Source organism: Notamacropus eugenii, chromosome 4 (genome assembly GCF_028372415.1).
Source record: "Notamacropus eugenii isolate mMacEug1 chromosome 4, mMacEug1.pri_v2, whole genome shotgun sequence".
NCBI classification, from domain to species: Eukaryota; Metazoa; Chordata; class Mammalia; order Diprotodontia; family Macropodidae; genus Notamacropus; species Notamacropus eugenii.
The window spans coordinates 319,531,377-319,544,084 of NC_092875.1; the positions used below are offsets into that span (position 1 = coordinate 319,531,377).

The 12,708-nt window shown below is 37.5% G+C and overlaps 1 protein-coding gene across 1 annotated transcript in view; it reads left to right on the forward strand.

Moving 5' to 3' along the window:
* Positions 1-12,708, forward strand: part of SHISAL2B (shisa like 2B) — a 31,888-nt gene extending 19,180 nt beyond the window's left edge. The window contains exon 4 of the mRNA XM_072605067.1: positions 11,441-12,708. Within this exon, the coding sequence (XP_072461168.1) occupies positions 11,441-11,592 (152 nt within the window). The 3' untranslated portion in view covers positions 11,593-12,708. The remainder of the gene's footprint in view (positions 1-11,440) is intronic.

The following is a 12,708-nucleotide window of genomic DNA, read 5'->3' on the forward strand; positions in this document are numbered from 1 at the left end:
TCAGTATTTTTGTACATATAGGTCCTTTTTCATTTTTAAAAAATGTCTTTGGGGTTTAGACCTAGTAGTGGGTCTATATTGGGTCAAAGGGTATGCACAGTTTTATAGAGCTTGGGCATAGTTCCAAATTGCTCTCCACAATAATGGAATAAGTTCACAACTCTACCAACAGTACATTAGTGTCCAGATTTTTCAACATCACCTCCAACATTTGTCATTTTCCTTTTCTATCATATTAGTCAATCTAATAGGTGTGAGGTAGTACCTCAGAGTTATTTCACTTTGCATTTCTCTAACCAAAAGTGATCTAGAGTATTTTTTTCATAAGACTACAGGTAGCTTTGATTGTTCTCTAAACTGCATGTTTATATCCTTTGACCATTGATCAAATGGAGAATGATTTTATATATTTGACAAATAAGGGTGTTGTCAGACATACATGCTTTAGAATTTTTTTCCATTTGTCTCCTTCCCTTGTAATCTTGGCTGCATTGATTTTGTTTGTGCAAATACTTTTGAATTTAATGTAATCAAATTATCCATTTTATATCCTGTGATGCTGTCTATCTCCTGTTTGATTACAAATTCTGCTTTATCTGTAAATCTGATGGGTAAAATATTCCATGTTCCCTTAATTTGCTTTTAATATCACCTTTTATGTCTAACTCATGTACCCATTTTGACCTTTTCTTGGTATATGGTGTGAGATGTTGTTCTATACCTAGTCTCCACCAAACTGCTTTCTAGTTCTCCCAGAAATTTTTCTCAAATAATAATTTGTCCCCAAATCTTGCATCTTTGTGTTTGTCAAGCACTAGATTACTATGGTCATATACTACTATGTATTGTGTACCTAATCTGTTCCACTGATCCCCCACTCTATTTCTTAGCCAGCATCAGATTGTTTTGATGATTACCACTTTGTACTGCAGTTTGAGATCTGATACTGCTAAGCCACCTTCCTTCACATTTTTTCCCTTCACTGATTCTCTTGATAATCTTGACCTTTTGTTCTTCCAGATAAATTTTGTTATAATTTTTTCTAACTCTATTAAATATTTTTTGGTAATTTGATTGGTATGGCACTGAATAAGTGAATTAATTTAGGCAGAATTGTCATTTTCATTATATTGATCTTGGTCTACCTGTGAGCAATTAATAACTCTCCAATTGTTTAGTTCTGACTTTATTTATTTCTCTTCTGCCTTTTTTATTTGATTTCTAAAAATCATTTGTGAGCTCTTCTAGTAATTCTTGTCAGGTTTGTATACAGTTCGCATTTTTTTGAGGCTTTGCTTCTAGCTGCTTTGACATCATTGCCTTCTTTTAGGTTTGTGTCTTAGTCTTCCCTGTCACCATAATAACTTGTTATAGTCAGGTTCTTTACATTTGTTGGTGGCTCATTTCTCAAGCCTATGTTTTGACTTTGAACTTTATGTTAAAGTTGGGCTCTGCTCCAGCAGTGAAGGAAGCACAGTCCCAAATCTCAGGCCTTTCTTGCTACTGTTTTTGGAGCTAGTTCTAGGGTATGTAGCTTTTCAGTGCTTCTAAGGTGGCATGATTTCAGGAGATGTGTGGTCATTGCTCTTCCAATCTTGTCTTTACCCAGGAAGGGACCTCATTTCCTTGTAGCCACCAGTAATAGCTGTTCTTCTAGCCCTGGGACTCTGACCATGTCTCCTGCTCTTCTACAGTCACAATTGCTAGTGCTCACCTCTGTCTTGGAATTGAGATCAAGATCTCTATTGCCCTGTGAGTAACTATAAGCATTTCTCTTATCTCTGGAGACATGACCAGGGCCCTAGTTCCCTTGTACTACAAATGATACTGCTTCTTTTGGCCCTGAGACTACAAATTTGAACTATATGTGGACAATGCAACACAGTACTGAGCCTAGCACCAACAAAGGTTCCCCTGTAACCTTTCTATGGACTAGTTGTCTGACCCACTCCCACCCTATGCCATCTATGGGTTGAGACCTCTGGAACCTGCTGCTGCCATCAATGCAGTTACCCCCAAGTTGTGACCTTAACTGCCTGTACTATTCCTACTAACCTCCTAAATTGTCTTGGGGTGAAAAATTGTTTCTTCCAAACTTTTCTTGGCTCATCTACTGCAGAATTTAATTTGAAGTGTTGTTTTAAAGTTGGAAGGAAATTTGGGAGAACTTAACTGAGTGCTTTTCTATTCTGCCATCTTGGCTGTGCCTTCTTTGCTTTAAACCAGATTTAAGTTCCACTTGTTCTACTTTATCTACTATCCTTCTTTGTAACATTTTACAGATGAATTTCTAGTGCAACCTGGTACTGTCTTTGACATTGGCCTTTCCCCATTTGGAAGTCCGATATTTGCTAACTGCAGCTTTTTTGGACTTTTCATTGTCCTTGTTATGGCAATTAATTTATGAAGAGAGTGTAAAATGACATCTCTCTCAAAGCTGGAAGGCAGAAGACTAGAATTTATCCCATGCTCTCACCAACTCTGCCCCTCATGCAAGTACAATGAGTTTGAAACTTCCCCAGTGAACAGAATCTTATACAAATGGTTTTTATATGGGTTATGTTCACATTAGTTAATCATCTAAATAAAATCATTATAGTTGGTGTTGATGTCAAATCTGTTGTCCATTAAAGAATAATTCCTATTTTGGGAGTTATCTCTGAGTTAACTGTCTATGATTTGTTAGAACTAAGATGAGATTAAAAAAAAAACAAGAAGAATGAAGAAAAAGTACGGAGTGCAATTAAAACTATTGAACCCAGAATTGCTTAAATAAGCAATTGAAAAATCAAAAATTGAAAATGGACTTGGTGAACATGAAAATTAAAAAGATGGATTTTGTGTCCAGTAGCATCTTGTGATCTTTGAAAGCCCTATGAAACTTTCCACATGCAATCCATTTCATCTTCTTCCTCCAATACAATTGTGAATCTGGTTCACTGTCCAAGGTATATACATATTTGGATTCACTGTGAAAAAACATGACACAAAATATAATAATCTTCATAATATCCAAGAACCAAAATATATTTATCTCTGATAGAAACAATCTTAGTACTAATAGCAATGTAGAGATTTCCCATTAAAAAATGAAGGGAGGTAGCTAAATTACTAACTGAAAGCTATATAGAGATTCAGGATGATGTGAATGAAGATAGAAGGATGTGAGAAGATTTTATAAAATCTGCGGTTTCATAGCTGCAAGTACTCCCTCTATTAAGGTTGCAACCTTTCCCTGCCTTAAAGGATATTTTTTGTGAATTGCTTTAACCAGACATTTCTCTTCTTCCACCCCATTTCCAAATAATCAACTGATCACTAATCTGATAATGAACTTAACTGGGTTGGTCCTAAGATAACATTGTAGGGTGGCTTTCCCAGGTTGACAGGACCAACTAAAACTTATATTCCATTGGCCTAGCCTTCAAGAGTCCAACTGCTTGATAAACCCAAGGACCATGGCTTCTGTGATAAGAACTTACTGGTTTGGGGGAGGAGCCAAGATGGCGGAGTAGAAAGACACACATATGCTAGCTCCAAAACCCACAGCCCATAAAATACCTGTAAAGAATAACTCCCAACAAATTCCGGAGCAGCAGAAGCCACAGAACAATGGAGTGGAGGAGATTTCTGTTCCAGAGAGCCCTGAAAAACTGACAGGAAAGGTCCATTGCGCACTGGACTCGGAGCAGAGCCCAGACCTGCCTTGGCTGCATGGCACCTAGAGGAGCAGATCCCAGCAGGCTTCAGGGACTGAATCTCTGGCAGCCACGCAGGTCCCTCCACTCACAGGTGCCTAAGGTCAGTGAGAGGGTCTCTTTGGCTGGTCGAGAGAGAAGTGGGGTGTCCCCATAATTCAGGCCCCCTCAGGAGACAGCAGTGGAGGCAGTGGAGGCGGCAGGGGACAGGGGATCCCAAAGCAGGCAGGAGCTCAGATCCATTGTTGAAGGTCTCCACATAAACCCCCTGAGGGAACTGAGCCCCTAGTGGCAGCCCTGCCCCCACCTGAGCACCTGAACTTAATCTCACACTGAATAGCAGCCCTGCCCCCACCCAAAGCCCTGAGGCTGGGAAGCAGCACTTGAATCTCAGACCCAAAGTGCTGGCTGGGCGGATCTGGAGGCAAGGTGGGGGTGGAGAGGACACTCAGAAGTCAAGTCACTGGCTGGGAAAATGTCCAGAAAAGGGAAAAAAATAAGACCATAGAAGGCTACTTTCTTGGTGAACAGGTATCTCCTCCCTGCCTTTCAGATGAGGAAGAACAATGCTTATCATCGGGGAAAGACACAGAAGTCAAGGCTTCTGTATCCCAAAAATCCAGAATAAATATTCCATGGGCTCAAGCCATGGAAGAGCTCAAAAAGGATTCTGAAAATCAAGTTAGAGAGGTGGAGGAAAAACTGGGAAGAGAAATGAGAGACATGCAAGTAAAGCATGAACAGCAGGTCAGCACTTTGCTAAAGGAGACCCCAAAAAATGCTGAAGAAAATAACACCTTGAAAAACAGGCTAACTCAATTGGCAAAAGAGGTTCAAAAAGCCTATGAGGAGAAGAATGCTTTCAAAAGCAGAATTAGCCAAATGGAAAAGGAGGTTCAAAAGCTCACTGAAGAAAATAGTTCTTTCAAAATTAGAATGGAGCAGATGGAGGCTAATGACTTTATGAGAAACCAAGAAATCACAAAACAAAACCAAAAGAATGAAAAAATGGAAGATAATGTGAAATATCTCATTGGAAAAACAACTGACCTGGAAAATAGATCCAGGAGAGACAATTTAAAATTATGGGAATACATGAAAGCCATGATCAAAAAAAGAGCCTAGACATCATCTTTCATGAAATTATCAAGGAAAACTGCCCTGAGATTCTAGAATCAGAGGGCAAAATAAGTATTCAAGGAATCCACAGATCATCGCCTGAAAGAGATCCAAAAAGAGAAACTCCTAGGAACATTGTGGCCAAATTCCAGAGTTCCCAGGTCAAGGAGAAAATATTGCAAGCAGCTAGAAAGAAACAATTCAAGTATTGTGGAAATACAACCAGGATAACACAAGATCTGGCAGCTTCTATATTAAGGGATCGAAGGGCATGGAATAGGATATTCCAGAAGTCAAAGGAACTAGGACTAAAACCAAGAATCACCTACCCAGAAAAACTGAGTATAATACTTCAGGGGAAAAAAATGGTCTTTCAATGAAATTGGGGACTTTCAAGCATTCTTGATGAAAAGACCAGAGCTGAAAAGAAAATTTGACTTTCAAACACAAGAATGAAGAGAAGCATGAAAAGGTAAACAGCAAAGAGAAGTCGTAAGGGACTTTACTAAAGTTGAACTGTTTACATTCCTACATGGAAAGACAATATTTGTAACTCTTGAAACTTTTCAGTATGTGGGTGGTTGGTGGGATTACATACACACACACACACACACACATACACGCAGGCACGCGCGTGCATGCATACACAGAGACAGAGAGCACAGAGTGAATGGAATAGGATGGGATCATATCTTTAAAAAAAATGAAATTAAGCAGTGAGAAAGAAATATATTGGGAGGAGGAAGGGAGAAATGGAATGGGGCAAATTATCTCTCATAAAAGAGGCAGGCAAAAGACTTTTTAGAGGAGGGAAAAAGAGGGGAGGTGAGAGAAAAACATGAAGTTTACTCTCACCACACTTGACTCAAGGAAGGAATAAAATACACACTCATTTTGGTATGAAAACCTATCTTACAATACAGGAAAGTCGGGGAGAAGAGGATAAGCAGGGTAGGGGGGGATGATGGAAGGTTGGGCAATGGGAAGAGGGAGCAATCTGAAGTCAACACTCTTGGGGAGGGACAGGATCAAAAGAGAGAATAGAAGCAATGGGGGTCAGGATAGGATGGAGGGAAATATAGTTAGTCTTACACAACACGACTATTATGGAAGTCATTTGAAAAACTACACAGATATGGCCTATATTGAATTGCTTGCCTTCCCAAGGGGAATGGGTGGGGAGGAAGGGATGAAGAGAAGTTGGAACTCAAAGTTATAGGAACAACTGTCAAGTACTGTTCTTGCTACTAGGAAATAAGAAATACAGGTAATGTGGTATAGAAAGTTATCTGGCCCTCCAGGACAAAAGAGAAGATGGGGACAAGGGAAGGGAGGGATGATAGAAGAGAGGGCAGATTGGTGATAGGGGCAATCAGAATGCTCGGTGTTTTGGGTGGGGGGAGGGAACAAATGGGGAGAAAATTTGGCACCCAAAATTTTGTGAAAATGAATGTTAAAAGTTAAATAAATAAATTTAAAAAAAAAAAGAACTTACTGGTTTGACAAAAACTGCTGTGAAAACTGAAAAATAGTGTGGCAGAAACTGGGCATAGTAAATGCCTGACAGCATTTAGTAGAATAAAGTCCAAATGAGTACACGGTCTGGGAATAAAGGTTGATGCTATAAACAAACTTGGGGGGCAAGGAAGAGTTTATTTGTAAGATTTATGGAAAATGGAGGAATTTATGACCAATTGAGATAGAGAACACATTATGAAATGCAAAATGGATAACAATTTGATTACATCAAATTAAAAAGTTTTTGCACAAACAAAGCTAATGAAACCAAGATTAGGAGGAAAACAGAAAACTGGAAAAGAATTTTTACAACTAATGTCTGTGATAAAGGCTTCATTTCTAAAATATAAAGAGAATGGAGTCAAATTTACAGTAATAGAATCCATTCCTCAGTTGATAAATGGTCAAGGGATATGAACAGGCAATTTTCAGAGGAAGAAATGAAAGGTATCTATAGTCATATGAAAAATGCTCTAAATCACCATTGATTGGAGAGATGCAATCAAAATAACTCTGAGGTGCCACATCGCACCTATCAGATTGGCTAACATGACAAAACAGGAAAATTATAAATATTGGAGAAGATGTGGGAGAGTTGAAACACTAGTTCATTATTGGTGGAGCTGTAAGTTGATCCAACCATTCTCAATTTGGAAATATGCCCAAAGGGTTATAAAAATGTGCATTCCCTTTGATCCAGCAATACAGCTTCTAGGGCTGTATCCCAAAGACATCATAAAAATGGGGAAAGGACCCACATGTACAAAAACACTTATAGTCACTCTTTTTGTGGTGGCCAAGAAGTGGAAATCAGGGAGATGCCCATCAAATGGGGAATGGCTGAACAAGTTGTGGTATATGAATGTAATGGAATACTATTGTGCTGTTAGAAATGATGAGCAGGCAGACTTCAGAAAAACCTGAAAAGACTTATATGAACTGATGCTGAGTGCAGTGTGAGCAGAGCCAGGAGAATATTGTACATCCTAACAGCCACAGTGTGGGAGGATTGGTTTTCATAGACTTAGTCCTTCACAGCAATGCAAGGACCTAAAACATTTCCAAAGGACTCATGATGAAAAATGCCATACACATCCAGAGAAAGAACTATAGAGTGAAAACTCAGAATGAAGCAGACTATTTTCTTCTTTGTTATGTTTTGTTCTTCTCATGGTTTTTCCCATTTATTTTAATTCTTCTATGCAATATGACTAATGTATTTAATAGGAATGCATGTGTAGAACCCATATAAGATTGCACGCCATCTTGGGGAGGGAGGGGGAGAAAATTTGGAACTTATGGAAGTGATTGTTGAAAACTGAAAACAAATTAATAAATTTGGGAAAAAACTGGGGTACTCTCCCCTCAATGCACACAGAGTTTATTGTAAGAGTGGGTTCAAACTCATAATGGTAGTATTGTACCCATATAGGATACATGTGTGGCTAAGGCTATTCACAACTGGTATTGTAGGGCCTGGGATTCTTGCCTGCCTTATGGAGTCCTTATGCAGCTCTCCTTGGTGTAGCGCCTTTGCTGGGCAGGTTGTCCAGTTGCTCTCCCAAAGTTTACTTCTTACTATGAAATAACTCTTTTCATCTGCAAGGAGTCACTCTCCTGGAAGATGCTTTCTCCTTCAGGTCTCATTCTTTATCTGCATCTATCTGAAGTATGGCTCTACTTGATGGATGCAGTGTCTCTTATTGGTCTGCTATTCTGATTCAAAGCTGGATGATTGATGTTTGTGGCATAAGAAGAGAGAAATCCCCTTCCTCTTCTCCCTCTCCCTAATTCTCCCTTTCCTGAAGGGGTTTCTTTGTGGTTTGCAGTGGCTCCAAGTCTCAGATAAGACACTTCCTTCTAGGCATGGTTCTGTGACATCATGACAAATGAGATGTACACCCCCTTTTGCTTTATAGAAGAGTCAGAGGAGTATTTTAGTGAGCAGATGATGAAAGTAAATTTAGCTCTAATTTTGCCTGATGACAAAGGAATAAGACTAGTAAGATGCCTTTAGTTCCAATGAAATGAAAATTTTGGTGAGAGGATATTGAGTAGGGAAGGATTTTAAGGTTATATATACACACACACACACACACACACACACATACTTCTTGAAGAATGACTCTAAAAATGAATGTAATCAAGAAAAAGATGAAAGAAGTCATAGCAATTTAAAGGAGAACACTGGCCACATTTATGATGATGACAGGTCGAAAGATGTTGCCAGCTTACTTATTGAACTGAATTTAAACATGCACAATTAAAAAAAATAGCCAAAAGGTAAAAAAAAAGATTGAAAGGAGGCTGAGATTAATATATGAATACCAGATATAAAAGAGCACAATTAAAAAGAAGAAATGGAATTATTGTTTCTAGGCAATCCCCAGAATGGAAAGAAAAAGAAGGAAATAAACACATGATTATTCATGTGTAACCAATCTTTGAGGAACTCAAGTGCATCCCGTGTGTCTTTATTAATAATGATAACGATGTAATAGCAATAATAATAGCTAGCATTTACGTAGTGCTTGAAAGTTAACAAAGAGCTTTAAAAATATTATTTTATCTTCTCAACAACCATGAAGGTAGATTCTATTATTACTCCTATTTACAGATAAGAAAACTGAGGCAGGCAGAGATTAAGTGATTTGCCCAGCTACTGTCTGATTTTAAAGACTTTCTGATTTTGGGTTCAGTGCTCTATCCACTGTGCCAGCTCGTGCCTCTTTGCTTCAGAATATATCCACCCAATATCATTATGACCAAGAAAAGAGCAGGTAGTATTATTTTTAGCTTATAGATTAAGCAATTAGCTTTCCATCTAAAGAAAAGACAGAACTGAGGTTCATAATCTTTTCCTTATTGGTTTTATTTTCTTCTCTCCTCACGTATTCCTGGAGGGAAAGCAGTAAGTTTTGAATAATGTCCACTATTACCATGCTCCAGATTGTAAAAATTTTTTTTTTACCTTATGTGCACCTAGTATAATTTATTGATGGGGTATAAACAGAAGGACTTTTTGCAATATTTTGACAAAGACTGCAAACACTATTACTGTTGATTGACTAACCAAATCAGCTCAGTTTGGTATTTAAAATCAGAATTTTCCCTCATAGTCTGAAAAATTAGGGGACTTTCTCTAATAAGACCTAATAAACAAATTATACCTAAAAAACAGGTCTAATAAGTTGTGTCCTCTCCCTCAAGTTTAAAAGAATCTAGCAACCAGGCATTACAAATGAGCCACAGGGGACCTCAGTATTTTCAAAAGAAAGAGAAAATCCAATGCCATAGCATTAGAACAATATTTTGCAGACATATAGAGCTCATTGGGAAGAAGGCAGATTAAATAATAAATTATTTTAGTTACTTCTAGAACAAATATAATAGAAATCAGAGTAGTTGAATTATAGATAATTTACAGAGAATACCCAAATTAACTGAGTCAGGGAATAGCTAATAGTTTTTATCTATTAGGAAGCTGAGTATGATTGGGCAAAACATGACTTTTTGAACATCAAAGGAAAAATGACTCTAAACATGTCAGGATTAGCAAACTAGGAGACAATAAATTGCTGATTTCTGAGGCATACTATTTAAAGCAATTAAAATACAGATATTCATTTTCTTTTAAAGCATTTCAGATGCTTATTAAAATTTAAGAAAACTTCACTAGACCCAAAACAGCACTCAATTATATTTTGCTTCCTTGGCCTTTCAAATAAAGCTATATATCTATTTTTAGATTACTGGACCCAGATGGCTCTGGAGTGAAAGTGACTTTGCACAGCCTTTCCTCCTTTAAATCCAATTCACTTGCATGTCATGGCATCACCTCTCTGATGTCATGGTCCTCTTTGAGAATGAAGAACAAACTGCAGCAGCAGCAGCAACCTCCTTGATTAATTAATTAATTAACAGAGAAACAAAACAAACTATAAAGCAACACAAACTTTCTCCTCTATTGTGTATCACAGAAGTTATAATATTCACATACAAAATACTCACAATATAATAATATATATGTGTAATACAATAAAGAGACTATTATATATAGTTCAGGTCTAATTCAGGCTGGTCTGGAGCTTCATCTTTGAAACTAAAATAAGATGAGATGTCTGCAAATCATCTAACAGTTAACACAAGGAACATCATGTAACAACAGGAGGGAAAGGATAATCAGCAAGGACATAGCATTGATTCAGTTGAGTGGAGCACTCTTACTTCTGTTTTGGCCCTACTGGAGCACTACTGAAGCTTAAGGAATAGTCAATGGCCAGAGCCTTAGTCTCAATTGTCTAAGTCAAGTAACCTCAAAGTTGGCTTTTAATACCTTTTAAGGGAAAACTAGCCTAGTCTATATGGTAGATATTGCTTCTACCACACTGGTCAAAAGAATACAGAAATTGTATCTTCTACCAAGCGCTTAATCTCCTTGTCAAGCATGGAAGCCCAGAGTAACAATGGTTTAGCTTATAAACTCATTTGCATCATATCAGGTGGAAGGATGGTGGAAGATACAACCAATATCATATCATAAAATGTAGACATTTTCATGTGTCTTTAATCATGTTAAAATAAAAAAAAAATCTGCAGCTTAAAACTCCTATATGGGATCATATAGGGCAACTACATGGCTCAGTGAATAGAGTGCTGGACCTGGAATCAAGAAGATTCATCTTCACGAATTTAAATCTGACCTCAGACACTATATGTGTGACCCTGGGCAAGTCACTTAACCCTGTTGGCCTCAGTTTCCTCATCTGTAAAATGAGTTGGAAAAGCAAATGGCAAACCACTCCGGTGTCTTTGGGAGGCTGCAGTTGAACTCAAATCTTCCTGACTCCAGGAGCAGCAACCTGTTCACTGTGCCACTGTCTCTTTTCACTTCCATCAGATTTTTTTTACCTTGAAGAAAGAATAAATTTTATCTCATTCACAGCATAGAAAGTGATTTCTAGCATAATGCTTTTAGTTTATAAAGTGCTGCTCCTCCAGGAAAAATGATTCCACCATTCAAATTTGGCAAAAATTCAAAAACCTAACTTTATATAATAATTTTTCTATGGTTATTTAATTGTGTTTTGTGTATTTGTTTACAGGTAACTCAAGTAGAAAAGCCAAACGTACTAATTCAAGTGCAGTTTCAAATTCAACAAATGAAACATCATGTGATGCAGATGAAATCATTCAAGAAAAGCTGATGGACGTGACAAATCAACATTGCTCATTTGCTAAAAATACTGCATTTTAGAATTCTGGTGGAAGGATGACAGTGACAACAGTATGTATTTTAGGTATCTTTGCAATTTCAAATGTAATTTTTCAGCAAGATAACAGGGACAAAGTCACACCCACATTTGCAGACACACACACACGCACACACACACACACGTACACCCCTGCATCACATTTCCCAAATAGTCTAGTTGGTTTTTGAGCAACTGAAAATTTCGTGACTCAAATGTCTTGCTCAAGGATGTGGCAGTAACTGTACAACAGGGAACTAGGTTAATGAAGTACTTTGGTAGAAATAGTTAAATTTCCACACATGGAAGAAAATATCTATTAGTTTACTATAGCATTTGAAAAAGGCATAAGAAAGTTTATGCCATGTTGTGAGTGTTTGATAATTCAGTTTAATAGTCTTGAATTTTTTAATAAAAAATAGCACTTTGTTTATAATTACACATGAGGTGAGAAAAACACTGTATTTCCTGGTTTCACTCCCTTGAGGATCCTCAGACCAACCTATGTTTATCAAGCTTTTCTTCCTAACCCATTTTTCCATTATAAGAAAAAGATCTATATACTAATGCTGGTTCATGTGCAAAAAGTCCTGTGTTTCCTTTATCCAATTCCAAGGGTCTCTGTGGTAAGTAATAGGAGTTTCATGTTATTCAGTGGAGAGACGACTACTTCTGGAGTCACAGGAGCTGGGTTCCACATCTTTGGTCCTTGCTATCTGTCTCTTTGCCAAGACACTTATAACCATCCTCCACCTCAGTTTCCTTACCTGTAAAATGAGGCATGTTAGACTAGCAGGCCTCTGAAATACTTTCCTGGGCAGGCTCTCTGATCCTTATTTGGTACAACAAATTATTTCTATCGCTTCTCATTAAATAGTTCTGTAATCATACTCTGTGGGCAACAGAACATAAGTTAGTACGGATATTTCTACTTTGTGATTTATTTTTTAGTAAAGTATGTTAGTTAATATTTGGAATATTGTTTAAAAAAGTTGTTAAAAGTATCATCATAATGTTATCTATTTTTCCTTAATTGTGCCATTTCAAAGATTTTGCTTCTGAATTGTGATCTCAGTATGTCCAGTTGTGAACTTCTAATGGAAATAAATGGGGTAACAGGA